Below are 27827 nucleotides of genomic sequence, written 5' to 3'. Positions count from 1 at the left end.
GATACTCCTTCGATACGTATCGACGTCGTATCGGAGCGTATCGGATACGATTCGGAGGTTATTTAGGCATACCGGTGCTTCATAGTATAAAATGTGTCAATTTATTCCTAATCCACGTTATATCCTAAATTAATTGATTTGCATATAATTTAGAATTGGAATTTTTTATATAATTTATGAACTACTTGTGCCTAAAATAAAAGAGTTACTTATTGATGTTTTTGGTACAACTACTATACCCCACCTGACCTCATCAATACTCTTGCACCTTCCCACTCTCCCACTACCTCACCAAAAAACTCACAGACCTTCTCTTCTCAATTTGAATGTAACAAGCTATGTCTGCTCAAGCATCTCAAGGTGTGGAATAGAGTAAAAATTCAGTTACATACTTACTTCAGCACGAATCAATTGCATGATCTAAAGAGTGGAACGAAATTAAAGGCACTGAAAAGGCTGCTTCGATTTCTAAATCATGTTAACATATTTTTTGTTAACATATTTGATTAGTCTTGAGAATCCAATTCACAAAGAATCAGAGGATAAAGTTCCGCTGCCAAAATTCGTGTTCAAAGTCTCAAAGGTTTTTCAATCCTCGAAGATTATCATGCAAGTAATGTTACCGGTCTCCTTGCTTTGTTATCATATTTGCAACATTTGGACATTTTTTATATACTTTTTCAATCCGAATTGTGCACTTTTCTACTTCAAATATTACTTTTATGGAATATATTCTATGAAGGCTTATGTGGAATTTACAATGGTTGATTCAATTCAAAAGCATCAATGGAAGGTGTAACCATACCCTCAAATATTTTATTATTTTTTATTTTTTGAAGGATCAAATGTTTTATTATTGATTAGTACTTTCTTATTGCATTTGAGTAGACCATAAATAAACGACACGAGATGAGATTATGTTCTAATTTATATCATCAGGCAGAGATATGCTTTGTGGTGGTACATAGCTCATTTTGAAGCTACCTCTCATTTGAGGGTAATCTTCAAGAGTTATGAGCTGTGAAGCCCAGATACGAGATACGATACGGATACGATACTGCACAGATACGTCGATACAAGAAAATTTCAAAAATCAAGATACGATACGGATGGAATACGTTAATAAAAAAAAATTATATAATTAAATTAACAATATAAATATAACCATTTTTTTAATATGCAAATATATTAACAAACAAAAGAAACTAGTCATAGGCTCGTAGCTCATCAACATAAATATAAATCATATTGACGATTAAGAGAGTGATGATTAGTCAATTACATACTCAATATATCCCAAAAAGAGCACCATAAGTGCTATACTATATCCAAAAGGAACATTGTTAGTGTTATACTATATCGATCCAAAAAAGAAGCACTATACTCAAGAGTTAAGTTATTTCAGTTAACATTAATTGTGAAGTATTGGGGCAAGTATCGGAGCAGGATAATTATCAGATATTTTCCTGATACGTATCGGGAAGTATCAAATAATTATTTTTTAAAAAAATAAAATTTAATCTTCGGATACTCTCCTGATACGTATCGGGAAATATCGGGCAGGTATCGGTGCAGGATACGCAGGGGATACGATACGTCATCCATTTTGAAGTATCGGAGTTTCACAGGTTATGAGTTTGTAGCCTACTAATAAGTTATAACTAATTATGAATATACATGAGCAATGAGACTTGAGTTGGTACATTCATTCTCAACAAACTAATTATGCAATTTTCTTTAATATACATGTTGTCAATCATTGTGTTTATTTTTTACGGATAAATATTAGTTGTACTCCTTCGAGTGTTATTTTTGTAGTCAATACTTTTTTTTTTTTTTAGGGATTTTTGTAGTCAACACTTGAATGGAGTTGTTTTTAAAATTCTATTGGAGTAGCTAGGGCTGGGCAAAATTAATGGTTAACCGAACCGAACCATATCAAAATTAACTGAACCATTTCACAAATTTATGAATTGAACCTTTATTTTGATAACAGTTAATTAACCGAACCGAACCATTAATAACCACAGTTATCCAAACCGAACCGAACCGAACCATTAAGCATATCTATTTAAAACCAACTTATTTTTAAAAAAACAACTTATTTTAAAATAACTTATTTTATGCAAAACAACTTATTTTAAAATCAACTTATTCAAAACAGCTTATTTATGCAAAACAACTTATTAGGATCTCATTTTTCAAAATAACTTATTCAAAACAACTTATTTATACGAAACAGCTTATTAGGATCTCATTTTAAAAAACAACTTATTCAAAACAACTTATTTATACAAAACGGCTTATCAAGATCTCTTCTTTCAAAACTACTTATTCAAAACAACTTATTTATGCAAAATAGCTTATTAGGATCTCTTTTTTCAAAATAACTTATTCAAAATAGCTTATTTATGTAAAACAGCTTATTATGATCTCATTTTTCAAAATAACTTATTCAAAACAACTTATTTATACGAAACAACATATTAGGATCTCATTTTAAAAAACAATTTATTCAAAACAGCTTATTTATACAAAACGGCTTATCAAGATCTCTTCTTTCAAAACTACTTATTCAAAACAGCTTATTTATGCAAAACAGCTTATTAGGATCTCTTTTTTCAAAATAACTTATTCAAAATAGCTTATTTATGTAAAACAGCTTATTAGGATCTCTTTTTTTAAAATAACTTATTTATTTATGTAAAACAGCTTATTAGGATCTGTTTTTTCAAAATAACTTATTCAAAACAACTTATTTATGTAAAACAACTTATTAGGATCTCTTTTTTCAAAATAACTTATTTATTTATGCAAAACAGCTTATTAGGATTTGTTTTTTCAAAATAACTTATTCAAAATAGCTTATTTATGTAAAACAGCTTATTAGGATCTCATTTTTCAAAATAACTTCTTCAAAATAGCTTATTTATGTAAAACGACTTAATAGGATCTCTTTTTTCAAAATAACTTATTCAAAACAGCTTATTTATGCAAAATAAACCTATTAGGATCTCTTTTTTATATTCAGAATAATGAAAAATTAAGTATAAATATATTCATTTAGTTTGTTACCAGATATATTTATATATTCAAATCGTGTTTGTTAATTTTTTTTAATAAGTTATTTTGAAAAAAATAGAGATCCTAATAAGTTGTTTTGCATAAATAAGCTGTTTCAAATAAGTTATTTTGAAAAATGAGATCCTAATAAGTTGTTTTGCATAAATAAGTTGTTTCTAATATAAAAAAAGAGATCTTAATAATTTTTTTGCATAAATAAGCTGTTTTGAATAAGTTGTTTTTTAAAAATACATCCTAATAAGCTATTTTGCATAAATAAGCTATTTTGAATAAGTTATTTTGAAAAAATAGATCCTAATAAGCTGTTTTGAATAAGTAGTTTTGAAAAAATAGATCCTAACAAGTTGTTTTGCATAAATAAGCTGTTTTGAATAAGTTGTTTTTTAAAAGAGATCCTAATAAGTTGTTTTGCATAAATAAGCTTTTTTGTATAAGTTATTTTGAAAAATGAGATCCTAATAAGATGTTTTGCATAAATAAGCTGTTTTGAATAAGTTATTTTGAAAAAAGAGATCTTACTAAGCTGTTTTTGCATAAATAAGGTGTTTCAAATAAGTTATTTTGAAAAATGAGATCCTAATAAGATGTTTTGCATAAATAAGCTGTTTTGAATAAGTTGTTTTTTAAAAAGAGATCCTAATAAGATGTTTTGCATAAATAAGCTGTTTTGAATAAGTTATTTTGAAAAAAGAGATCCTAATAAGTTGTTTAGCATAAATAAATACGTTATTTTGAAAAAAGAGATCCTAATAAGCTGTTTTACATAAATAAGCTATTTTGAATAAGTTATTTTGAAAAAAGAGATCCTAATAAGCTGTTTTGCATAAATAAGTTGTTTTGAATAAGTTATTTTGAAAAAAGAGATCTTAATAAGCTGTTTTGCATAAATAAGCTGTTTCAAATAAGTTATTTTGAAAAATGAGATCCTAATAAGTTGTTTTGCATAAATAAGCTGTTTTGAATAAGTTGTTTTTTAAAAAGAGATCCTAATAAGCTGTTTAGCATAAATAAATAAGTTATTTTAAAAAAAGAGATCCTAATAAGCTGTTAAGCATAAATAAATAAGTGTTTTTTGAAGGAGTATTTTAAAATAAGTTGTTTTTTTTTAAAATAAGTTGGTTTTAAATAGATATGTTTAATGGTTTGGTTCGGTTCAGTTAATAGGTAAGAAAATGGTTAACCGAACCATAACTTTGGTTCGGTTCGGTTACTTCCAAAACTTAAACGGTTCAGTTCGGTTATTCCGAACCATTTCAACAAAGTGGTTTGGTTCGGTTCGGTTAATATGGATAACCGAACCATGCCCAGCATACCAAAGTCAGTAATGAAAGTTCCTTCTTGTTTTAGCTACAAGTTTAGTGTGTCAAATAATCACATACCAAATTAATTCATACTATTTCTAACATGATTTTTGCGTGTGCATTTCAGCAATTATTAAGACTAATTCTTCATGTCAATGATTATTTATATAGATAGAAAATCTACCCTATAGAATTTCAACCCATTTTAGAATTCAAATTTCAACTTGAGAATACTAATTAAGCTGCAAAAGGCTCGACTCAAAACTTCAATTTTAACCAGATTTTTTTATAGGAAAAAAATGATCATAGATATCTAATTGACGTAATTAAATGTTAAAACATGTCACATGGCTAAGGTGTTAGGTGAACTTACTATTTTTGAAAGTGGAACACTTATACCATAGTTCTAATTCTTTTTTTTTTTTTTTTGAGGAACCATAGTTCTAATTCTTGTTTCATATTAGGTTTTTTTTTTTTTTTTTTTTCAAATAATTTTGTAGCAAAAAATTTATCCCTTAAGTTGAATAAGTGGATAAATCCGAAGTTCAAAACCCTCGCCGCTATATATCTTTATATTCCTACTAATTGAGTTATGATCATATTACATCATATGAGAATTTTTATATTAAGTTTAACTAACTTTTATTAAAATCATTTTAATTTATAATATAAATTGAAACTCTTGATCTATGCTCACATAAACAACCAAAACCTCAAAGATTAGGAAATTAACAATTAATTACCGGGTGGCCAAAACAAATGCCAGAGATTTTAGTGTGCATGGAGTCTAATTTCTTAATCAATGTGACAACTGACAAGGTCACATATCCATTTCTCATTTCCATATGGATCACTGCAACTACCAGTGATCACAAAGCCATCACAGAGACTCAATTCATCATCTTTAGAAAACTCTCAACGTGAATCCTCTGCACATAAAGCTGATGCGTGAGCATGCCACCATAATGTTCCTTCTTGTTGTGTCATATTAAATTTGTATGTAAATTTATTTTCGAGACGAATTAAACAGGACCTTCTGCCGATGCACTAAATAGCTGGAATACTCTACCTGCCTTTACATGGTTCAAAAAATTCATAAACAATTGGACATTGAATTTGCATGACCAATACTTCTTAGACACAATTTGCTCATTTAATTGAAGGCTTCATTCTTGCTAGTTTATCCGTTTTCAAAATAAAATTATGAGCTAAATAATAAAACAAAAAAATGTAAGCATAATATAAACAATGTTGATATAGTCACCTTCGTTGTCATTATCACTCATGTCCAAATCAATGTTCCTATGGGTAAAGTGTAAACCATCAAATAATTTATTTAAAGTATTTTATATTGCGGTGTTGATTTGTAGTAGCACAGAAAGAAGATATATGCTTATCATAAAAAAAATGCAGTAGAACAAATCAAACAAGAGAGAAAAAATTTGTCGTGCAATATGAACGAAATTTCCTCTCGTGCACTTTAGCATTTTCCTATTTGAATTGTGATGTGCTTAAGAGATACATTTTATTTATGATAAATTATATAAAAAAATATCTGTAACTTTCTTTGTTATAAAAAATATCTGCATTCTTTACCCACACATCCATGCTACATGCTACATGAAGAAAAATTAAATAGTTGCTTGCAAGCTTAATATGTCTATACTTGGTTATAATCATGCTCCTCAAAGATCGTTACGATTTTAGATATGCTTCTACATCTTGTATAGTTTCTTTGAAGTTTATCTTTTTCTTTTAGACTTCTATAAAAATGTTGTACAAAATCTCAACTTCAAAATTATTGTGGACTAGTTAACCAATTTTAATAGTTAACAACTGAGATTATACCAACATTTTGTGTTTGTTTTGGGAAAAGAGTCACATCACAAACTAACTTCACCACTACTCTATCACTCACACACAATTAGAAAGTAGCTTTATAAATAAATAAATAAATAACTGCTTAAATATGTTTTGGGTCCTTGTAAATTTTATCTGTTTGAGTTGTGATTCCTGCAAAAAGAAAATTTTGATATATATACCTTTGCAAAATTCAAATTTTTTAAAAAAGTCAGCTAAAATTATCTTGGGGATGTTGTAGTCTCACACTCTCACCGGAGGTGGATGAGCTAAAATTATCTTTGTTGATTCAAAGTTTTTGATAAAGGCCAACCGAGTTCTTTGTATTTTTTTATTGAGTATAAGATTATCTTATGTTTCTTTTTTGTGATGAAATTTTGAGTTTCTAAATAAATTAATGATTTTTTTTTAAAAGTGCACAATCAACATCATGTGTCATGTTAGTTAAAATTGGCTAGATCAGTATAAAATCAAAGTCAAAGACATTTTTAAAATATTTTGAATTTTACAAGGCTATAAATCAATGTTTTTTTCAAGATTAAAACTCTGTAAAAATTGACTCGCTTGGTAACTAATTGAGTTATCGCAAAATTATAGTTCAATTCTCACTATCAACAACATGACCTCCATTTGTAAAAAAAAAACACATGACTTATTTAATGGTTGATTTGTAAATATATTTGTTAATGTTCGTCCTGATTGAAAATATGTTACAAGTTTACTAAATTTTATTCTCGGGTATAAAACGTTCATGGGAATAGAAAAAAAATTCCAAAGAAAAATGTGAGAATAAAGTTCCCATAAAGATGAGAATAAGTTCATGTGTAATTACCTATTATAATTTTTATTTTTATGGTTCACATCAATATTATAATGTTAAACAAATTAAATTCTCTCATTACTCACTACTACTACAAATTAAACATCTTTCTTCAAAGTCAAACGAGTCCAACAATTGAATTCTCTCATTACTCACTACTACTACAAATTAAATTCCCCTAATTGTTGATAAATTATTTACCGGAAAACAGAGGGAGTAAATGGTAAAACTGTGGGTGGAGTAGAATCGCATGTGTTAACAATTTAAATTCCCCTAATTGTTGATAAATTATTTACCGGAAAACAGAGGGAGTAAATGGTAAAACTGTGGGTGGAGTAGAATCGCATGTGTTAACAAATTAAATTCCCCTAATTGTTGATAAATTATTTACCGGAAAACAGAGGGAGTAAATGGTAAAACTGTGGGTGGAGTAGAATCGCATGTGTTAAAAGCAGACGAAAAGAGAAGAAACGTTAGGGTTTTGTACTTTACCCATTTTCACAACTTTGAAGTGAAAAATAGTAACAAAACAAAACAAAACCTCTTTTCTGCATTTGAATTCAGAAATGGCGTTGGCGGGAGAAGACGACACATTGACGACGGCGTCATCGTTGAACGGTTCATGCGACGCCTTGGCTGCGACTGAGAGACCATCTATCCTTCATCGCTATTCTAGGAAGAAACGCAGAACAAACGCGACGAAGGAGGATTTAACCAAGAACGTAGAACCACCAACCACCGTTAAACGCAACCGTAAAACGGAAGAAGGTGCTTCTTCTACTACCGTTGCTGCTGTTGTTGTTCGAAAGAGTGAACGGATAAGAAAAACAAACACATCTTATCATGCTGGTTTAGAGCTTCAAGAAAAACCTAAAAAAGGAAAACAGAGTCATCAAAATCATACGAAAGCTGAAAAAATCAACAACACAATTCGTCGTAATAAGGTCACAACGTCTTCTCTTCTTCTTCTAATGATTACTACTATTATTATTGTTACATTCCTTTGTGGTTCTGTAATTTACTAAATCTGATTCAACAAATTTAACAGTGGATTGAAGAGGAGTCTTTAATGTGCCATCAATGTCAAAGAAATGACAAAGGAAGGGTTGTTAGATGCACCACATGCCAACGGAAAAGATTTTGTGTATGCTGTATTAACAAATGGTATGTATCTATATTTCTACAACTTCTTCATTTGCCAATGTAATGTATCATATATATATATTGTTTTTGTTGTTAAGGTATCCTCACTTGGAAGAAGATCAAATTGCTGAGGCATGTCCTGTATGTTGTGGTAATTGCAATTGCAAAGGGTGTTTGAGATCACGGAAACTTATCGATGTATGTCTCTAACTTCTTCGACCCCTTTTACGTACATTTTCTCTATTCATTCAACATTTTTAATCTTATTATCTTATACATTACAGTCAATTAAACAAAAAGAGGACGACGATACCAACAATGATCATCAGGTTGAGGTCTCCAAGTATATGCTCAAAGCTCTTCTACCACATTTAATACGATTGGATCAACAACAAATGTCTGAGAAGGAGATAGAAGCCAAGATACAAGGTATTTTATATACACCTTTCTTTCTTTTCAATTACTTACATACTAATTCATTTCCCACATGTGCTTTTTCATGGTCGATCATTTTTAGTTTCATATATTTCCTCTTTTTTTTTAATTTGCTTTTGGGATCAACATTGTAGGACGCTCACTCTCTGAGCTAAAAATTAAAGTATCAGTTCTCCATAATGATGAGCGCGCGTACTGGTAGGGAATTATTTCGTATATAAATTGGATTTTTACGTAGTTAGTTAGTTATTCCAATCCTATGTTGTTATTAATGACTCATTACTTTTGTAGTGACAACTGCAAAACATCAATATTTGACTACCACAGAAGATGCACAAAATGCTCTTTTGACCTTTGTGTCCTCTGTTGCCGCGAGCTTCGTTGTGGCCAACTTCTAGGTGGTGCAGACCCATTTGATTTTGAGTTTATCTTCCGAGGCCAAGATTATCTGCATGGTGGAAAGGCGGAGGAAGAAACCAGATACAAAGCACCTCATGCTGGTTCCGAACTTGAGATACGTACATGGTCAAAATCTGGGTGGCATGCAGATAGTAATGGCAATATTCCCTGTCCAAAATCTAAGAATAAATGTGATCATGGTTACCTTGAACTGAGAAGCATATTTCAGCCAAATTACATCTCTGACTTAGTATGTAAAGCAAAAGAACTTGCAGATTCAATGGAACTTCAAGATGCAGAGGAGACTCTTGATAATAGCTGCTCTTGTTTGAAGCCTGTTAGGAACAGAGATGACATACACAATAACTCAAGGGAAGCAGCTCTTTGCGTAGATTCCAGGGGCAATTTTTTGTACCATCCTAGGGCAGTAGATCTTTATCACGAGGATTTAGGACATTTTCAATGGCACTGGAGCAGAGGGGAGCCTGTAATTGTCAGCAATGTACTTGAATGTACATCTGGTTTAAGCTGGGAGCCGCTTGTCATGTGGCGTGCATTTCGTCAGAAAAGCAAGACCAAGCACAAGCCACTTTTGGATGTTAAGGCGCTTGAATGCTTAGATTGGTGCGAGGTTTGTTCGATTTCTAAACCTTGTACATGAATTTTGTTCGATTTCTTGATCTTTGAGCTTCTCATATGGTTTCTTGCACTCTAGTGTCCCTTGCATCCCCTGCTTTCTGTTTTTCTGTTGGTATTTTTCTCTGTTTCTTATGCATACTAACCGCAGTTGTTTTCTTTTTCTTTCATTTCTGTATTTTTTTTTTTACTATACTTGACATGTCTATGTGTTACCGGTTATTTAAATTTTATTTGAGTTTTTGATTCTATGCAGATAGATATTAATGTGCACCAATTCTTTACCGGGTACACAAATTGTCCCAAGGATAAACAGGATTGGCCTCGAGTATTGAAATTGAAAGATTGGCCTCCTTCTAATTTATTTGAGGAAAGTTTACCTCGTCATTGTGCCGAGTTCATATCTTCCTTGCCATTTAAAGAATATACAAATCCTTTCAAAGGTGCTCTCAACCTTGCTGTGAAGCTGCCTGATAATGTTCTAAAGCCAGACATGGGACCAAAAACATATATAGCTTATGGATTTTCTCAGGAGCTTGGACGGGGTGATTCAGTGACCAAGCTCCATTGTGATATGTCTGATGCAGTATGCTTCAATTCTCTGTGTCTTTCCTGGACTGTTTTTTGTAGATTTTGTTATGAATTTTTTTATGTTTATATTTTTATTTATTATTTGAGTATCATATTGAAAGATGCATAATTTATAGGATGTAAATGATGCCTTTGTATGCCATTGCATTAAGAGCTGATAGTTGTGTAGTTTTAAGTACATCAAATCTTAAATTTTTGGTCATTGATCTGTCTTTGAAACACTCATTTGATTATATATTTGATATATTTGATTTGAAGTGTCATTGACCTTGGTATTTTGGTAACTCATAATTTGAAAGTATTATTTTTCTGATTAGTTGCATCATTTGACAAAGTATTTTTTAGACTTATATGCACTGTCTTTCCCGATTAATTATTTGTTTGTACTTTATATGTTTTGCTTTGTGTCTTGAGTTCTTACTGTATTATGGGGAAAATTAAATTGTTTTGTTTCTTTTACAATTTGGCTTTTAGGTAAATGTGTTGACTCATATTGCTAAAGCAAAATTGGATCCTGCGAGTATTGATGCAATTAAGAAATTGACCCAAAGGCACCTTAAGCAAGACAAGAGGGAGCTACATGGTGATAATCAGGATGGAGAGACCAATTTGTCTTCTTCCATAAATGCTTCAGAGAGCACTGATGATGATGGCCAATCTTCTGGCTCAGAGGTCAAGGAGGTTGATAAAGCGACGATGAAACAAGAAAATGGTTTGTTGGTTGGAGATTCTTTAGATGGTGCTCTCTGGGATATTTTTCGGAGAGAGGACGTACCCGCATTGCAGGAATATCTGAAGAAGCATTTCAAAGAGTTCAGGCACGTCCATTGCTCTCCTTTAGAGGAGGTAAAGTTAGTTGATATGATTTTCTATTATCTGTTTTGATGCCGCTTGTTAACTTGAGTCATTAATGAAACTTAGTTGCTACTAATTAGTTTTGCTGCTGCGAACAAACATGCCATATAGCTACCCCTTTATTTTTCACATTTTGCTGCTGCGAACATGATAAAATTGACACTATCTCATTGCTTTTCCCTATTTGACCTAATTCTTAGCTTATGCTTTATTTTATTTTTCAGTGTTGTTACTGTTGTTTTGCTTATATACCTTGTAATATGTTCTATGGGGCCTTCATAGTTTAGTCTCATAGCCCATTTAACTCCCTATAAATTCCTATCAATAATTTGAGTTACATCAAGTAGTTTAGTTTTCACCTTTTCAAACAAAAGAACCAAAATGCCCCAAATAAAGGTATCGTGCAGCGTGGATTTGGCTTCGTCTGGGCATCACATTGCCTATTGCCTGCTGGCTGCTGCTACCTCGCCTCCTGTGGCGTTGCTTCTTTTTACCTAGCCCGCTCTTTTTGTAGAGACCTTGTGCCTCTCTTCTTTTTTCGTCTACCTAAATCTCTCTTTTTATAGTGTTATGCTTGTTATACTTCTGTACATTGTAATAAGTTGGATTGGTCCTTTGGTTGTTCAGTCCTTCAGCACATTGGTAAGTGCTGCCCAGTGTAAAAGGTTCCAGCACACTTTGTTAGGGGCAACTGTCCATAACAGATTGCAATTCCTATAAATCATTATCGTACTTTCAGTTTTGCGAATAAGCTACATCAACAGAAAGTTATCTCCAGTTATCTGTTTACATTTTCCTTCATTATCTCTTGTTTTCTCAGCTAGTGATTGCTAACATCTGTTAGGTTCAGATTTTTTTAATTATGAAATTTACATGTCCCAAAGGATTGGGCTTGGCGAAGGATCAAGCTGGTAATAAATAATATTTGTGAGTAGTTAATTTTGAATACATACTATCACGAGTAAGGAATTATGTTGATGTGAATAGCGGTATTGAAACATAAGATATGCAGGGAAATGCATTCTGGATGTAATTCCAGTCCAGTAGGTCACTGATTCAGTAGACGTTCTGTATATCTTTCGTTTTACGGTTTCAGTTTCGAAGTTCACTAGGCAGTAGACGGGGGCTTCTTTATTTAGATAACTCGGCAGTCTGGTGACCTTTCACTCCTTATGTATGTATCTTCTTGAATGACATCTCCTTTGGCAATGTAGGTTATTCACCCCATCCATGATCAGACCTTTTATCTAACCGTCCGGCATAAGAAAAAGCTAAAGGAGGAGTATGGTTAGTAGTGCTTATATTTTACTTATGTTGTTTGGTCTGTGGAGTGTAGATCAATAGGCTTGTACCATCTTGTTAACAATTCAACACTGACTTGTATGTAGGAATTGAGCCTTGGACTTTTGTTCAGAAGCTAGGGGATGCTGTTTTCATTCCAGCTGGTTGCCCCCACCAAGTCAGAAATTTGAAGGTAAAATTTACGTACATAGTTGTTTTGTTTTATGTTTAATGAATGCGTAAATTTTCCTTGTTTGCTAAGAAGTGTAGATGTTGATGTTATGAGTTTTACATAATAGAAGAGAAAAAAATAAATATAAATATGGTTAAAGATGATTGATAATGACTTGATGACTAACTATTATGCTACCAAGTTCCTGAAAGTTTGAGAATGTCCTAGTAGTTATATTGTATTCAAAATCCTTATCACATTAATGCTAAATAATTGTCATTTGACAATAATGTGATATTAACTTGATACAAAAGACTAAATGCTAATTCCTAGGTAAAACATTATTACAACAACGTCATAGGTAAAAAATACCTTCCATATTCTGTTATACTTCTTATTATAGAACATTATAATAGGAGATTGCCCAGTTAGTTATTATGCAATTATGTTTTTATTATTATCTGCGTGTGTCGTTTATGTATAGTAGTTATGAGTGTTTCTGTTTAGAATAAAGTAAGAAGGACATAATAGAATTGGTTATATGGAAATTAATTAAGTGGTTATTGGGACTCAAAATCACGGGGAACCAGCATAACCCATCACTGTCAAGTGTGTTCCTGTTCTGTCTTTTCTTGTAACAGTCTGTGTAAAAAATGTATATGTATATGTATTTGTGTGAATCTCTTCTCCAGAGGTTAGATCAATAATATTCCACTGTATTTCATACATAATTATACTTGCTACCAGTTTCTATCATATTCCCATTTAAACATTCCTAAGAGGGGGAGGGGTTTGGGAAAATGGTTCCTCTGAATGTGGGCATGGAATTTAGATTGAGCCTAACTCAATTTGCAAAAAACTAGCTTATAAGTGAGAGATACTTACCACATAAATACATCAAGCCATATCATCCAGCCGTCTAGATCGTTACTCGAGTTGCATGACAATTGTCGCCCAATGAATATAGCATAGCTTCTGATATCTTAGTTTTTAGGTTGGTCTTAACTCAAACCAATGAGTCATTTAAGTTAACGGTTTGAGTGCATCTAAGTTCTTTTTGAAGACTGCATTTTTAAACCTTCAATTTCTTACAGGTTACCCAAGCCATTATCGCTAGCTCACTTTAATGTTCTTGTTAATGCTTGAAAAATTTGTATGAACGTTAATGATATGCATCGTCATTTTTCAGTCATGCACCAAGGTTGCACTTGATTTTGTTTCTCCTGAAAACGTTGGTGAGTGCTTCCGTTTGACAGAGGAATTCCGCAAACTTCCAGTAAATCACAGGTCCATAGAGGACAAATTGGAGGTATGCCAGACTATTATGGATTTAATTCTTCTGTTTATACGCTTACCAAAGCAATTAAGCCTGATTAGAAGCTTTCAGTTAGACCTATTGTTGGCACTGTCATGTTGCAATTGGCCAAATCTGAACACTTCCATTGGTTGAACTGGTTCAAGCATATTATTCACATTTGTTTGAATTGATCATTTTTTACCATCTAGATTCTAGACTGCACAGTGCTATTTAATTCACTAGTAATTATAATGTAACATTAATTTCTGAAAAAATGATGGGAATAGGAAAAAATGGTTATGCATAGTTAGTAGACAATTTAACTTTTTATCGAATGTTTCTTGGAAAAGTCATCAATAGCTCTAGTGAAGAGTATTTGTTTTATATTTTATATTTTTCTATCTATTAGTATTGTAGTTTTTATGCAATGACAAGGTTCTAATATTAACTATTTATACTTGTTGAATGTTTGGCAGTTTTGAGTGTAAAGCTATTTCAACAAACTATGTTACCGTGTCACACCGTTATGTCATATCAATCGATTCTTTATAGTATTTTCTGTAAAGTTTGTTCCTAATTGCTGCTTCTTTTGGTGACAGGTGAAGAAAATGATTATATACACTATGGTTGATGTGGTCAAAACATTAGAGAAAGCATTGGTATGACTTTTAGTGGTGTGTACATACAAGGCCAGGTTTATTGGTAGAAGCTAATATTAGCATTGTATTATAAAACTTTTGAATGCATACATGATAAGATTCTAAGCTGCCCTTGATGTGGTATGTTTCGTAAAATGTTATGCTGATTTGAATTTGTGACCATGATTGTTTTGGCCACAAGAATTACTAAGTCAGTGAAATGAACTATACTCAGTGAAACCATTATCTTGATTGTTTTTGTCACCTAAAAGTATTATTTAAGCCTCAGGTCAATTGCATGGTTAAAAAAACTGTTGTTGGGGAAAAATGCTACAACACTTGAACAGTGAAGGCTGTGTTTAGAACTCCAATGCATATGTTTCCACACCAACTTTAAGTTTGATTTGCTCCCATTAATCAATGTATATTGGATACAAGATGGTATACTAATGAATTTTCTTCGGATACTTTGAAAAAGTGATTTGCACAAGCACACCAAGTATATCTTATCTTTTGATAGTAGTTTACGGATAAATATTTTCTACGCTTCACTCAAGCATTAGGAATAAAAGTCGATTAAAAATTTGAAACGACGTAGAATTGACCAAGAACAATGACCGAATTCGTGTCATTGCTGGTGTTCATAGATGCATCACTTCACACAATGAAACAACACATTCTAATCAGGGATGCAGCCATTGAAACCCAGCAACCACAAAACACATGCTAACATTGAAACAACACATCATTGTGGTTTCAAAATGTATCTTTGGATGGAGATTATATCAATGAGGGACCACGTTAATCTGCCATAGTCTCAACTCTCACGTGTTTATGTTGAATGTCACATTGTTCATTTAGTAACCATGGTGTTCAATGTAATAAATTAAATGATTAATTAATATCTTCGTTGATTTACATCAATAACAAACAGCCATAAAATATATCTTAAAGGCGGTGCAACTTGTCCTTATACTTTGCTAAGCTTTTCCTAGTACAAATACTAAAACTCGATTAGACATTTTTTGTGATAAAAGTGTATTTCTCAATTAGGGTTTGATCCTAATAAAGTACAACAAATAATTTTGTGATATAACTAAAAATGACTGCTTTCAAACTTACATTTGGTTGGATTTAATTATCCTTAAATAAGTTGGTATTTCTCCATTTCTATGTCTCTTTTTCAGTTTGATTTATTTGATGTAAGGAGTATATTAACAAACTAAAATTTCTTATATTGCAAAATACTCTTAAAATATAAATGGGTGTCTTTCCCCCTCTCTAGCTGTGTTTCTTGTAGAAAAAAAAAATTAAGCATCCACAAACCTTTCTAGTATCAAAATGAGAGTCATATTATACAATAAAATAAAAATTGTAAAACGCTAGAAGGAGGGGTTGAACCTCCGACCTTATGGTTAACAGCCACACGCTCTAACCAACTGAGCTATTCCAGCTTTTGTTGGTAGAGAATTATTTAGAAAGAAATTTAAACTAATGCAACTATAATTGCTAGAACAATATGCAACATAACTTCTGTATGTTTTTATTCAAAGCAAATCATAGAACTTCTGTACGTTTTTTTCCAAAGCAAATCATAGTTTAGATTATATGAGAAGAAATTAATGAGAGGGTTATGGTTTAACTAAAAATTGGGAGTCTTGTGAGTTAGATTGAGTTATCAAGGTTAGTCTTGGCGGTTATCAAGGTTATATTTTTCTTTTATAGAAGTTTCTTATCATCCTTTTAAGTTTTAATGGTGTTTGAATGATGATGTTACTTAGATTGAGTGTATGAATCTATAATTGTGGATTTAGTCAGATTTCATCAACATTTCTATCTTTTCACTTCGTCGAAAAAGAAAAAGTGATACAATTCTAATTTTTTTTTTTTTTTTTTTAGAGTACTTGTATCTTAAATAGCGTAATTCATCAGAGCTATTTCATTCTTTATTTTTCTTTCTAAAATTCTAACTTGGCTAAAAGAAATTTTATGCAAAATCCTAAATATATGTATAGTTTATTTTTCCGTTTAAAAAATGGTTGATACACAATCTTCTACAACAAAATATCATACGGTTTATCTAATAAATCTTTTTTTTTTTTTTTTGAGGGTAAATCTTTTATTTATTAGTTGCATGAATATTTGTTATTAAAATACTCCCTCCTCCTTTATAAGTTGTTTGGAAGAAAAATAATTTCTCCGAAATGAGTTACAAGTAATTTTACAATACTAATAAAATATTAATGCTATTTATAAGTTCTTTTTAAATTATTCAGTACTCCATTTTCTTCAATTCTTTAATGCAAAATTAATCACATTTCTTAATTTTATGTGAAATCATCAACACGACTTATAATTTAAACGGAAGAAGTATGTGATAGGGAGATGTTTGTTTGCAACTTTATCAATGGATTTTTAAATCATTTCATCTCCTCCTGCAAAATGGTTTTACTAAGCTTGCCACTTGGAAAAATTCTAGCAATATTCTATGTATGAAAGCGCATTCAAGTTTGAGTGTTTTCTTTTTGCAAGAGGCATGTGGTCACTCAGCTGCCTTGAGACTAACCCTTCAATTTTACTTAATCCAAAATGAAATATAACTAAAATTATAGTTGAAAATATGATGTATGTGGTTTGAAATCAAGTCCGCATACATCAATTTTTCAACTCTTTTTTCTTATATTTCATAGTAAATTAGTATCTTGCAATTTTGGTTAGTCGTTAGAGTGGGGTATGATGGCAATACAATATACTAGAATTACAAAAGGTCGTCCTTTTAATTGAAAAAATGGGGAAGTATTTTTTATTGATTGGCATATTAGTAAAAGCATCTTGGGAAATTTGAGATTGCATAGAATGAAATGTCGACATTGCATGTGTGAGAGAAGATGAATAGGCACCGAATGTAGCAATTTTAGGTGTTTGTTAAACACCACTTTTGCATTTATTTTTCTGTCCATTAGGAGTATTGTAACTCATCCCTTCATTCTTTGAACTTAACATATACTATTATTTTCTATATAGTGTCTATTTTTTTGAAAGCCTAATTCTCACGAGAGTCACCGCCGATAATCATCCCCATCACTGGAAAACTGAATCACCGTCGACAACAGTCACGAACCAATAACTACAAACACATTGTTATTGTGCAAGGCATAGACAAAAAACGACAAGGAATTATGTAAAACCCTGACCCAGCCACTGCATGCCGCTTCTACTTACGGTTACTATCTCTTCTTTTCTTGTGCCCCTGTCAAACCATGTGTCAATCTTTAGCTTCCACACAGCAAGAGAAACGTTTGCCACTACAAACTGCAAGCCACCGCATCAGATATCGTTCAAAAAGATCACTAAACCCGCAGGTCCCCTTCAAAACATCACATTAGGCTTGTGTGGTTTGATTCCATGGTTCTCGCAGTCCACACTGAATACAATGACATTCTAAAAGTTCTCATTCCTGAAGTTTTTGGTTTATTAGGTGGTTTATTTAACACTCTATTAACGGTGTTAACTCTAGAAGGAGGTGCATGTGCATCTCATTAGTTAAACAGGTAAGGGAGGTAAGTCTTCCTTTTAAAACTAGACAGGTCTCTGTGTCAATTCCAGGTAAAAGTTAACTAGTGCAAAAAACACTGGTTAAGTTGGGTAAAAAGATTTCTTAAGTCAGTTCCGCATCAACTCAAGAGTAAGTGACATAACAAGTTTTGAGTCGTTAATTCAGATTTTGAGCCGACTAAACAAAACCATGTTAGGCCCGTTAAGTTTTAACTGACATAAGAAGTCATGGTCATCAGAAACTCAAATAACCTATCAACCCGACTTAAGAAGGTATTTTGTTAAGTCGGTTACATTTTAACCGACCTAACAAGTATGATTCTTTTCCTATTTTTTCTATATATGCAGAATATACAGCCTACACACCAGAAATTCTGTTTCGTATGCCAACCAGAATTCAAAAGATAACCATATACCAAGATTTTACAGAGTAATAATCGAAACATAACCACAAAGCTATATAAATTCCATACCTATCAAAGAAGATTACAAACTACAAGCAAGACTAGGAAGCCTAATCTTAAATTCACCCAGTGAAGGCTCCCTCAGTTCCCTTTTCTGAGTAGCATAAAATTGTTCTTCTGTTAGGTGACCTATTCCATTCTTCATCACTTAAAGTTTTATAATCAACATTTATTAGATCCTGCAAGGCACATAAAGAAACTGTTGGATTGGAGGACCAATCAGGCAATCGCAATAAGCATATGTAGATCTAGCGAGAGTAGTAGAACACTCAATGGTACAAGTTTTATTCTATCATATCAAGTTTCTTAAATCTTCATACCTGTCATTGAGAAACAAAGTTACTAATAATTAGTTTTCCACGTGGATTAATATAAGCATGTGGTTTCCAATCATCTAATTGCAGATTACATTAAAAATATTCCTTTGGCATAATAAATCGAGTAGTGGCTCGCTCTAATCATTTCTTCAATCAAATGATTATCAACTTTCCCTATATAATTACCATAATTGCAAAATTCAATTAAATTTTAAAAATTCTAGCACGAAAATTAAGGCGATAAACAAAAGTAGCAACTCAAACAGCAAGTCAACAACATGTCACGGATGAAAGCCCCAGTAGCAGCTTTATATTCCAACATTGAAATACTCATTTGATTGAATGTATCCACGAACAAAAATGGGTCTCATAGGGCTTGATATTCAATGTCAAAACAGGAAGACTCACACTCTTAAGTCCATATGCACAATATAATAAATCTCACAGAATAATCCATGTCTACGCTAATAAACAGTGGCAGAACAACTAAAACACACAACAAGTTTTGAAATAAATAAATATCTCATATGCTCTCGAGTATAAGACACATAGTACGAATGAAATGAATAAAATGCACGAGGCAATAACTTCCAATACACGCAGAACTTGAGAAGTCGAGCTCATAAGGATTGATTTCCCAATCAAACTTGTTAAGCAACAATTGCGGAACCGCCCTGAATTCATAATGACTTCTGTTTTGACCCTGCATCACTGTCAAACCTAGAAATCATTGACTAAATGAAGAGAGAAATAAAGAGATTCAAAACAAGCGATAAAAAAACTTTACATAAGGCAAGCCTCCAAGTGATTTTCAAGTATCTGACTTGCCTCTGTTGAATGTTCTTCAAGTCATTTCCTCATTATCTCCTCAATAGGCTCATTTAACATTTGCTCCTTTATGTAATGCCCATAACCCTGTAAATAAAACATTGCAAAATCTGCAGTCAATAAATTCACAGTGGTGCAATATATAATAATACATCTTCTAAAATTAAGATGTATGTACCTCATGGAAAACTAGTGGTATAGCATTTGAGTCAGGTTGCAATTTACTCCCACTTAGTTCCTGCAAAGAGCAACTTCCTTAGCTATTGCAGAGCATGTATTTGGAATTAATCACAACATTAGGACTTCAAAGGAGATTGAGAGTTGAATCATGTACTTTGTACTTAGTGCCAATTGTACTCTTTGTTATCTTGCAGGAACAAAATTCTGATTGAATCAAAAGTAGTTTTAACTTGCCTTGTTTTGTGCTGCTTGAATTTCAACGTGCCTTGCCCGGTTAGCAAACTTCAATGCATTATGTGTCGTGCCTTGCCCGATTAGTAGACTTCAATGCATTATGTGTCTCTTCACTGCTACTTGATATGGACGTTACTATGCAAATGAGCTGCAATTAAATAACTACAAAACTATCATAATCTCTTATTTATATAAAATTTCTACCACAAATTTGTATTATAATTTTTTTTTCTTCACAAATTAATATGTGAATCAAATATCTACACATGGAAGCCTTACAGATACACGTCTATGACCACTTACAGTAGACTGGCTAAATGACCTCAAAAATGGGACGGGGTTGACCTCAAAAATTATTAGTAAGGTTGAAATGGCTAAATGACAATTGAGTATTCTAAATCTATCCAAACCAAGTTTTAAAGCTCAACTCCCGTTAGTAGAAAGACAAAAAGCGATGATGATAATTGGAAAACTAAAAAGAAAACATTCAAATAAAAGATTTCACAGCAGACGAGCGAGTTTTGTACTCGATGGTCAATCGGGAGGAAAACCATTCCCGTTCTAAGATGTTAACTCCAAAGTTGTTTATGGAAGATTACGGTGGTTGGAATAAGGATTTGCTGACACTTCAATTTAATATGCGACAACATAATCCACATTAGCGTAAGTAAATTATTGTAAGCTCTGTTATACAAAACAGAAGATTTGTAGAAGTGAAGAAAAAACACCTTATGTGATTTGGTTAAAGAGGTAGTAAGGTATGTGGACCTAGTGTCCAAAAGTACATTCTATGAGACACCATTGCATCAGTTTGTACATGAATTTCACTCTATATTCAAAACTGAGCATGACCTTAACAACACAATGTTGATCTGATAGTACGTAGGTGTAAAAATTACAACAAACTCACACCAGTATCTGCACTAAATGTGACACCATCGAAATTTTAGTGCAATCCAAACTGAGTCAATGTAATTGAATATAAATTTGAATTTCATATGGAAAAGGAAACTCAATGATAAAGTAGAGTATACTTCTAAACTGGAAACAATAAAACAACCAAATATCCAGCAATAAAACATATGAGGACATGGTCAAACTCAATCTACTCTAGCAGCTCCAACACCCTGTGATACTCACCTAGCAATCAATAAAGTACAGGTTGAGCAAACTCACATCATACTGTCAAATTATATGATTTAGCCAATGCTTAATTAGAACATGATGGAACTAGCACTAGAAGAGTACTTTGACTGAAATTTTATAGTGCAACATGATGGAACTATCTAGATTTTTTCCGGTTCAACGACAACGCAAAAGAATCTCTGTATTTTCAATTGAAATTGTTCTGAAATTAGGCTTGTTAAACTGATGATTGTTGTTCTTGTAAAATTGAGTAATGGTTGTACTTGTAAAAAGGTTTATAGGTTTACTTGAGGCCACTATTACGTAATAACTTCAAATTGAATTAACGAAATGATGTTGTTCTATCATTAACCATATTTCGGTCCAAATCATTAACCTCTAAATCTTTCCTAATAGTTTTTATGTTGATACTACCCTTCATTATTGAACGTTTTATTAACCTTTATGTTTCATACTTGAACATTTTATTAAGCTAAAGAACATCAATTAATGAAATAAGTTTCTCAAACCACCATTTATGAAAACAACAGAGAAAGCATGAAAAAATTTGACATTTTCAGTTTCATCCCAACCCTTCTCCTAAAACAACATAAATCATAAAAAATAAAATTGAACATTCTCATCATAACCCTATTACTAAAAACAACATTAATCACGAAAAATCACAAAAAATGTAAATCATACCAACCCATTGGTACTTACATTTCGATCGCTAATTATCTAATATTCGATTACTTCCTAATTCAAACTTACGTAGTATGATGATCCTACACATGAGAATCAAATTTATGTGTTTATTCTAGTACTCAACACTTTTAACAATTCAAGCCTATATTTTCCAATCCATTGGTATTACATATTAAAACCAAAACAACATATTATGATAACATATTAAAAACATAACATGAAATTTCCATTGTCTAATCTCATTACTAACAACCATTTAGATTAAAACATAAGCATCACAACAAATTCTCTTCTAAACTAAATCACGACTCTGTTGATCAGATTTCATCTCTAATTTACACTTGATGAAGTGGCAGCACCACAATATATTATAGTACACTCTTAATTAGGCATGACAATGGGGCGGGGTGGGGACGGGTTTACCTTCCCCGTCCCCATACCCGATTTGAATATACTTACCCGTTACCCTACCCATACCCAACGGGGAAATGAAATTGAATCCCATCCCCGTCCTCGACGGGTTCGGGTATCCCCGCCCCATCCCCGTCCCCGCATTGAATAATTTTTTTTAATAAAAAGTAGAAGTTTTTTTTCATCCCCAAGAGCATCGTTGTAATACATTATCCAACAATACGTTCACTTTAACATTTGTTAGACGGATTGATTTAGTTGATCCTTTAAATATCAATGGTAGTTTTTATTAAAATGATAATTATCCAACAAAATAACATGACATATCATCATAAAGTAATTTTTTACATTTGGAACGGGTTTGGGTATGGGTTTGGGGTGGGTACCTATATACCCGTTACCCGTTCCATACCGGTGTTTTGAAATCGGGGAAAACCCATACCCATACCCAAACCCAGTCAAAACGGGGAAAACCCGTCAAATTGGGTTTGGTTCGGGTGGGTAACCGCGGGTATGGGTTTTGTTGCCATGCCTACTCTTAATATACAAAATAAAAAGAACAATGTTCTGTTTATCAAGTCTAAACACTTCCTGCATACTTAAAATTCACATAATAAATTCTGCTATAATTTCCCCTTCCTCTCCATTGTGCATAAGACCAAAACCTTTCCCCAAATCTCATACATTTTAAGCAAGTACTACATCAACATGCATCTATGGCAAGACCAATATTTAACGGCGGGAGGTATTAGCATATAATTTCTCAATTCATAATCTATTCACAAATTCAATTTCCGATTTAACATATTAATATTTTTTTATTTTTCAATCTCTTAAATTACTTGTGGCCACAACATTATATTTAAGATACTTGTGATTTCCTCTAAAAAAAATATTTGTCAGTTCGATGGGATGATAAGCAAATTATAGTTAAGAATTATTTCATTCATCAATCAAATTTAAGCTCTTTTTAAATCTGCCAACAACTTCAGTGAACTTCTGAAAAAGCCCAAAACATAATCATCAGAGAAAATCCTTCAAAAAAAATCAGAGAAAGTCCTTAAAAAACAAAAATAATCATCAGAGAAAAAAGTGCACTTTTATTTAATATATGGGAGACATGTTTCGTCTATGACATCAGCCATTAGAAATTGTATATGTATCACCACGCGCCAAACATGCTTTATTTTTATTACACTCCTTCACACAATTCTTATAATATTCTTGTTGATATTGATAATGTTTGGCTAGAAAAATTTTCATTCATGATGCATGAAACTGTCACATGGAAAAAAAAAATGTTTATACTTCTTATATCCTATTTTTTTCTCATATAAAGTAAAATGAGTATTTTAACTCATTTTTTTCAATAAGTGATTCATTTTATTTTTTTAATATAATATTAATTACTTCTTTTCAATTATAACTCTAACTAATACTATCACTCTCAGTTCAATATATTTTTACATTTATGATAGTGATGAAATGCACTAATAAGTGACAAAAACACTTAAAACTATTTTTCTTTCTCTATCACTTATACACTTTTTTTAATATGTGTGAAATAAAAAAAATAAAAATAAAAACTCAGTTGTTTTGAGACTGGAGGGAGTGCAATTTTGTAACACAAAGTAACCATAATGGAAAATGGTCTTGGTATATTGACGTAGAAATCAATATAGATGGGTCAAATTTAGTTTGTTTGAAAAATTGAAAGAGACGTTTTTATCGTAAATAGTGTTTCTTTTTCACTATATTGCATAATAATCAGCACGCAGTGCACACACAATGTGGATAAAAATTTGAAAGAGATTTTTAAGGGAAATTATGTTGTCAATCCCTTAAAAGTCAATAAAGTGTATTTTTTAATTTAAAACTTTCTCTTTATGGTTTTCTTAACTAGTGCCCCGGGAGCATTGGTTAACAGGGCCCAATAAAATAACTTCAAGAAAATATAAACGACCATAAAATAAAATAACTTCATTTCATAAACAACAACATATAAACAAGAACAACATATAAACGACCATAAACAACATATAAATAACAACAAATAAACGACAACATATAAACAACAACAAATAAACAACAAGCATATAAAGAACAACATATAAACGACAACATATAAACCACATATAAACGACAACATATAAACAACAACAAATGAACGACCATAAAATAAAATAACTTCATTTCATAATGGATAAAACCTAGAGACTAAAATCTAACATAACTCTCGAGTAATTCACCAGGAAGATGAAACAACCCCTTAACGTCAACCGCCAAAAAAGTACCATATTACTCATATGGTAAATATTGGTAAAACTTCACAAATTATTACCAGAAGTGGGTCAAGAGGAGTCGGAGGACGAGTTTGGTTTGTGACTTTTAAGTTGAGATCGAAATCTTTTTTTAAAGGGTAGGATACTGAAGAAGGCGGAGGAGAACCTTTTAGCTCAGAAAGAGAATCGAATATTTTTTTGAAAAGGTTAGATAGTGAAGAAGGATGAGGAGGAGTCGGAGGAGGAGGAGCACGACGAGGAGGAGGTGGAGGTGGTTGTGGCATTCCAAGAGGAGGAGGAGGAGGAGAACCTCTTAGCACAAAAAGAGGACAAGTTTAGTTTGTGACTTTTAAGTTGAGATCAAATTTCTTTTTTAAAGGGAAGGATAGTGAAGAAGGAGGACAAAATGAAAGCTTCTTCCCAATTTCACGATTGTATAATGGGAACATCATCGGAATGTCGCCAGACATTTTGATTTTCACAAAGAAAATTGTTTTTCAGACAAGGTTGTGTTTGGGAAAGAAAGTTGTTAATGAAGAAGAAGAAGAAGGTTTGTGTTTGGAAAGAGACATAAATAGAGGGCTTGTCTGTGGGGATAATCATTTCTCTTTCTAATTAAATGACACGTTGCATAAAATGAATCCAATGGCTATGATATATTTTTCTCCAAAACCCATTAAAATTAATAAATAATAAATAAATTTAATTAAGATCGTAGAAAACCAGTTTGCCAAACTTGGAGAAAAATTGGTGAATATCTAAGGGGTGAATATCTAATATATTCCATTTTATAACGAATATATTAGGTCATAAGTTGTTAAATTAACATGAATGATTTTTTTTTAAGTAATGAATGAATGTTTTTATTGTAATAATAATATTTTCTATTTAAAAAAAATATTTGAATTTAATAATAATAGGTTATTTGTGTTTAACTTCACGAACTAAAAATTGAGAAAGAAAATCAATTTTTTATCTTCATGGAATTTTAGGCTGGGAAAGCTTTAAAAATTGGGTTAAGTTTTAATGTTTTATAATTAAGTTTAGGTGAAAGAAAGATTTAACTAAAATTGCAAATTTAAATTCATTTCCATTGTGAGACTCATAGTTTGGTTGCACATTACGAGTACATCATTCATATTTCGAACGTGCGAACAAACTGAAAGTAGCCATGTCTATGTGACATCTAACATAATGGCGACGACGTTAAAATGTTACTACCTCCGGTCCTATTTAGAAGAAACAATTGACATTTTAGATTTATTGAATAATTGATATATCTAGTCTATATTCTAGACCGAATACATAAATCATTCAATGAACCTAAAAAATCAATTGTTTCTTGTAAATAGGACCGGAGGGAGTATAAGAATGAAATATTCTTAGACGATTGGAGGATCATAGAAGGTTTGAAGTTCATAGAAGATTAATCCTCTGAGAAAGAATGATCCTCTGAGAAAGATTGGATTGTCAATAAAAGATGAGAAGTTCATAGAAGATTGGAAGTTCATAGAAGATTAGAAGTTCATGGAAGATTAGAAGTTCATATAAGATTGAAAGTTCTTAGAAGATTGGAAGTTCATAGAAGTTTGATTTGCTGAGAAAGAATGATCCTCTAAGAAAGATTGAGAAGTTCATAGAAGATTGATCATTTACGAAAGAATGATCATATACAAAAGATTGGAAGGTCATATAAAATTGGATTGTTCATAGAAGATTATAAGCTCGTAGAAGATTGGAATGGAAGTTCAGAGAAGATTAGAAGTTCATATAAGATTGGAAGTTCATAGAAGATTGGAAGGTCATATAAGATTGGAAGTTTATTGAGAATCTATTGCAATATATCGAAATACCATGCCCAAATGAAAAATATGAAATGAGTTGTCCTTAATCATTCAACACTTCGGGGGGGGGGGGGGGGGGGGGGGGTATTTTGCACATAAATGCAAAACTTTAGGGGGGGTATTCGCAAAACGTGATGTTGACTAACAGAAGAATTTGATGGAGGGGGTAAATTGATTAACGTTGTGCAATTTCAGGGGGTAATTGACGAAACTTACAATTTCAGGGGGTAATTGCCTATTCACTCGTTTTTCATTCAACACTCTACCTCACCTCTTTTTATTTCATATTCTTATTTAATTTTATATTTTTGTTTCTATAATTAAATAAAATTAAAATTATCGATTATAATTAAATTAAAATAATAAACACTAAACAATTTATTTTTTAGGTTTTTGTAAAAACAAAATTTATTTAAATAATTTATTTTCGTGATGAACATTTGGATCACGCAACTCATATCTAGCACACACATATAGTATGTATATATATATATATATATATATATATATATATATATATATATAGTAATGTTTTTTATGCCACGTGTCACTTCCATATTCATTCTCAATATTTTTATTGATTTTTCTATTTTTTAAAACCAATATTTTATTTAACATAAATATCTCAACAAACTTTTGATCTTATCCATTCAATATTTCATTTCGATTGTTAATTATTATCCTTAATTTTTATCAAATACTAAGAAAACTGGTTTAACCAATTATTTACATACCCAACTAGAACGTATTAAACATTTTATGATAATTGTAAAAGAAAAATAAAATTATGATAACATTGTAAAATAAAAATAAAATTATGATAACATTATACCATACTGAAGACAATACTACACCATAAAAACATAATAGTTTTATAAGCATGTTTAGATGAATTCACACATACATATGAAAACTAGATGGTGTCTTAAATTTGTCTATTATTCCAAAATCGATATTTTAATTAATTGAGATGTCATATATCATATCTACCATTCGATTGTTTTGTGCTCTAATTTTGTTTTCGCTTAAAAAAATTCGTAGAGTATAACCGTTAATTTTTTTTCCAAAAAAAAATAAAAAATACTACCATATTGTACAATTTTTTAGTCACATTTTTTTTTGAGAGAAAGTCACATTTTTTTTTTGTGTGTACCAAATTGTAACAACAACAAAATTTGTGATAAATCCAAAATTAGAAGAAAAAAGAGATGAAGTACGAAAAAGCTATCTCACAGCCAAAAGAATAAAAAGAAAAGAAAAAAGAGTTCACCAAAGACACAAAGATCATTCAAAATCTCTTTTTCTTCCATTTAGCTTTTTTTTTTTTTTTTTTTTCCTATTTTGAGCTCTCATAATATCACATATAG

At 31.5% G+C, this 27827-nt stretch overlaps 1 protein-coding gene and 1 non-coding gene across 2 annotated transcripts; one reads left to right on the top strand and one right to left on the bottom strand.

The window, feature by feature from the left end:
- Nucleotides 1-7540: 7540 nt before the first annotated feature.
- Nucleotides 7541-14764, top strand: LOC146923806 (lysine-specific demethylase JMJ25-like). Its single transcript, XM_085708938.1, has 12 exons — nucleotides 7541-8009; nucleotides 8114-8229; nucleotides 8307-8406; nucleotides 8493-8637; nucleotides 8778-8841; nucleotides 8935-9673; nucleotides 9935-10264; nucleotides 10744-11115; nucleotides 12339-12411; nucleotides 12513-12598; nucleotides 13767-13886; nucleotides 14474-14764. Exons 1-12 carry the CDS (start codon nucleotides 7632-7634, stop codon nucleotides 14537-14539), a joined length of 2589 nt encoding a protein of 862 aa, XP_085565064.1. The 5' UTR covers nucleotides 7541-7631; the 3' UTR covers nucleotides 14540-14764.
- A 1128-nt stretch (nucleotides 14765-15892) lies between these two features.
- On the bottom strand, nucleotides 15893-15966 carry TRNAN-GUU (transfer RNA asparagine (anticodon GUU)). The gene has a single exon. It is a non-coding gene; the product is annotated as a tRNA-Asn (tRNA).
- Nucleotides 15967-27827: the final 11861 nt, after the last annotated feature.

This window comes from Medicago sativa, chromosome 5 (assembly GCF_051527215.1).
Source record: "Medicago sativa cultivar Bolivia chromosome 5, Bolivia_mono, whole genome shotgun sequence".
In the NCBI taxonomy this organism is placed as follows: Eukaryota; Viridiplantae; Streptophyta; class Magnoliopsida; order Fabales; family Fabaceae; genus Medicago; species Medicago sativa.
Note: the sequence above shows the minus strand (reverse complement) of the source record. Positions and strands in the feature narration are given on the sequence as shown.